The 3,241-nt window shown below is 42.6% G+C and overlaps 1 protein-coding gene across 1 annotated transcript in view; it reads left to right on the top strand.

The window, feature by feature from the left end:
• The first annotated feature begins 2,157 nt into the window (after positions 1–2,157).
• Positions 2,158–3,241, top strand: part of LOC107096599 (poly(ADP-ribose) glycohydrolase-like) — a 36,242-nt gene continuing 35,158 nt past the window's right edge. Inside the window, exons 1-3 of the mRNA XM_015393329.1 lie at positions 2,158–2,391; positions 2,531–2,636; positions 2,689–2,802. Of these exons, the coding sequence (XP_015248815.1) occupies positions 2,158–2,391; positions 2,531–2,636; positions 2,689–2,802 (454 nt within the window). The remainder of the gene's footprint in view (positions 2,392–2,530; positions 2,637–2,688; positions 2,803–3,241) is intronic.

Raw genomic sequence — 3,241 nt, 5'->3', positions numbered from 1 at the left:
TAAAGACCCGGTCTACCTGGATTAGGTCTTTCGAGGTGCGTGAAAATAAGGAGGCAGGGAGAGTTTTGGCTCAGGATTCAAAGATTGAATAAACCTGAATGGGAGGTCTTCCTCCCACAAGTGGAAAAAGAAGGCAATCGTGGCTACAGCAACACAGTGATGCCTCATGTGCTTGGCTGTAGCCAGGGGCGGTTACAGGATTTTAGAGGGTTTGCACCTAACCCCCAAATTCCACCCCTTTCGTCACCACTCCGCTCCGCCCAGCTCAGAGCACTTGTTCTGTCATGTTAATCAATGAACAATTCTTACAAATCCACTGTTACTCCTTCGCACATCACCATCCACGTAGATGTTCTCCGTCCTTCGCCCTCAAAATACAGGGCAAAGCAATCTTTTTTGTTCCGCTCCGGTCTGGCCAGGTCAAGATCCGCCACTGCAATCACACCAAACAAGAAAAAGATCCAGATCGTCAAATTAAAATTTTGTAACGACATCTCTGTAACAACAAATTAGACCATAACTTTTTTATATTCGCTAAAACTAACACCTGTTATTTAAATTATTGAATGTAAACTATTGGTACTTTAAAATACCAATCTTAAAACAAACAAAGTATGTAGAAAATATTTATTTTGGTCTCCAAAAGGGGTCTGCCCCCGTCTGTATCTGCCACAGGTGACATAACACTTGTCCCTTTCTTAAAAACAAATCTATATGGTCAAATAAAACAATTTTAAAGAGGACCTTCCCATTTGAACTGTATTAGCTGTTTTACTTATACTTAACTTGTGATTTTGCATCAGTGTCATGAAGATGCAGCAAACTGGTGGTACGTACATTTTGCAGACTCACTGGCTGTGTTCAAATTTATGGGCTGCGTCTTCCAAGGACGTGGTCTACCTGGACTGGATCCTTTGAGGTCCTTGGAAGTAAGACGATAGTTACGGTAATACCGAACTTTCCAAACTGTGTCTTTTAATTTTTTTATTTTAATTTTTTTTTTATCGTAAAGTGAACAAAGACTACACTCATTCGAATCCAGAGTGGAATAAAAGTGCCAACCACCGCGAGCAGGAACAAATAAAAGCAAATTTAATGATATAAACCTCAGTCAGTTTAGTAACATGCTGCTGTCATTTTGCACATCTCTGATGTTGCTGCTATTTTTCAAATATCCATTACTGTAAAATTGTCCATAGCATTTTATTGGTTATTTATTCTCCAGGTGCATAGTTTTTCATATTGTTAAAAAATTTTACAGTACAGTAAGACCAGAATTTCCCCATTGTGGGACAATAAAGGGATTTTCTATTCTATTCTAATGTATTCTATTCTATAAGAGGGGTAGAAAGATTAGATTTAGGTAAATCTAAACAATGTATGTATAAAAATATATCTATACAATTTCTTATACTCATCAACAGAAATATTTAGTTAAGCAAATTGAGCAAACTTGCAATAAAAAAAGATCCTATCAGATTTATAGTCCTATATTCCCCACCCTGCAGATATATTAGAATCTGTCCTTAATTACAGCCAAACCCGTTTACAGAGTAACAGATAAAAACCTTTAGATAAATCAAACATTACCGCCATATATCTGACTCAATAACCATTAAAACATCTATTTTCTTTAATTTCAGACAAAGCTATTCACATGCTTGGATTATATTAAACTGAACCTCCAATATTCTCCACTGTTTCAAGTACCTTTTGCCTTTGATACCGGAGCAGCCAGCTGGCTTGGTTTCGCAATGAATCCTGGGAAAAACCAAGGATAGTTAGGATACACCAGACCCGTCCCTTCAATCGGGCAAAAACAAGGAGTATTGGAATCGGACCAGACCTCAGCGCCGTGCTATGACGTAATTGGCCATCAAATCTAGCCTTCGGAGGAAGCGTCCCATGAATTCCAAGAGAGCCACTATTTCAGGACTAAATGGTCCACTCAGCCTACCCGCTCCGTGGTTTGGAATGGCACCTAATGCAGACATCCCTAGTCTCCCGGAAGTTCTGGGAGTTTCCCTAATATCGATAGCTGTTCACTAATGCCCGCGAGTCGGATAAATTATCCCGGATTTTAGTCTTTTTTTGGTGGTGTTTTTTTTTTTTTTTATGCGAGTGAGAGCGTGCAGGCTGTACAATAATTTGTGCACCATGTGCGGATTAGAACTACTGCGATTGCGCAGACACAATAAGAGAGAGGTGAAACGTGTGGCTCCTGAGGCTATGGGGCCTCCATGGAAGAGGACCAAGAGTAGCTCCAGGGTTTCAGAGGGCATATCTGGGCAAGTGGCTAGTGACCTGCCCATGGCCAGTGGGATTTACCCAGACGTCGGGCTCATATCGCTTCTCAACCCAGGCGGGCCACTCGGCAACCCTCCCGCCCCCGTAAGGGCGAGAGGGGCTCGGAGATGACATCACTGGGCGGGTAGTGGGACACTTTACCCCAGACCAGCTCGGTTGCTAGGCCGCTCTCATTCCCGATCCATGGGCTGTGTGTACACTTACCCGGGGTTACGTGCTACAGTTCTGCCGCCGCCCTCCTGTTCCTTCTCGAGTCAGGTGGACAGTGATTCACGACCAGGTAAAGGCTCAGGCCCTGAGCCAAGAGATAGACACCTTGCTGGCCAAGGGTAAGGAAGATCCTGCCTTACTTGGGCGACTGGCTCGTCTGTGCACCCACAGAAACTCAAGCCACTGCAGACACCCGCACCTTGCTCAACCACATAGACCTGTTGGGTCTTCGTGTGAACTGGCAGAAGAGCAACCTGATTCCGTCTCAGCAGGTTACATTTCTCGGTACAAATACAAGTCCATTATCTGAGGCCATGAGAATATCATTAGTGACTTTCACCAGAGCTGTTTCAGTGCTATGATGAGCTCTAAAGCCAGACTGAAACTCTTCGAAAAGTTCATTATGGTGTAAGTGATCGCACACTTGTTTGTCAAATACTTTCTCAAGAATTTTGGATAAGAAGGGAAGATTGGATATAGGTCTATAATTGACCAAGTCATCTGGGTCAAGAGACGGTTTCTTAAGCAGAGGTTTGAAAGTTCAATTGGATCAAAGCAGTTTAAACCTGGTTCAGATTGTCCACCAGATGCCCCACCCTCCAGAGACAAACCAATCGCAGATAGAGGAGTGCTAATGATCTTATTTTTAATAATATCAATCTGATTTATAAAAAAATCCCACAAAATCATTACTTCTAAGACCCGGTGGAATGGACGGTTCAAC

This window comes from Cyprinodon variegatus, unplaced genomic scaffold (assembly GCF_000732505.1).
Source record: "Cyprinodon variegatus isolate N-32 unplaced genomic scaffold, C_variegatus-1.0 Scaffold636, whole genome shotgun sequence".
Classification (NCBI taxonomy): Eukaryota; Metazoa; Chordata; class Actinopteri; order Cyprinodontiformes; family Cyprinodontidae; genus Cyprinodon; species Cyprinodon variegatus.
Note: the sequence above shows the minus strand (reverse complement) of the source record. Positions and strands in the feature narration are given on the sequence as shown.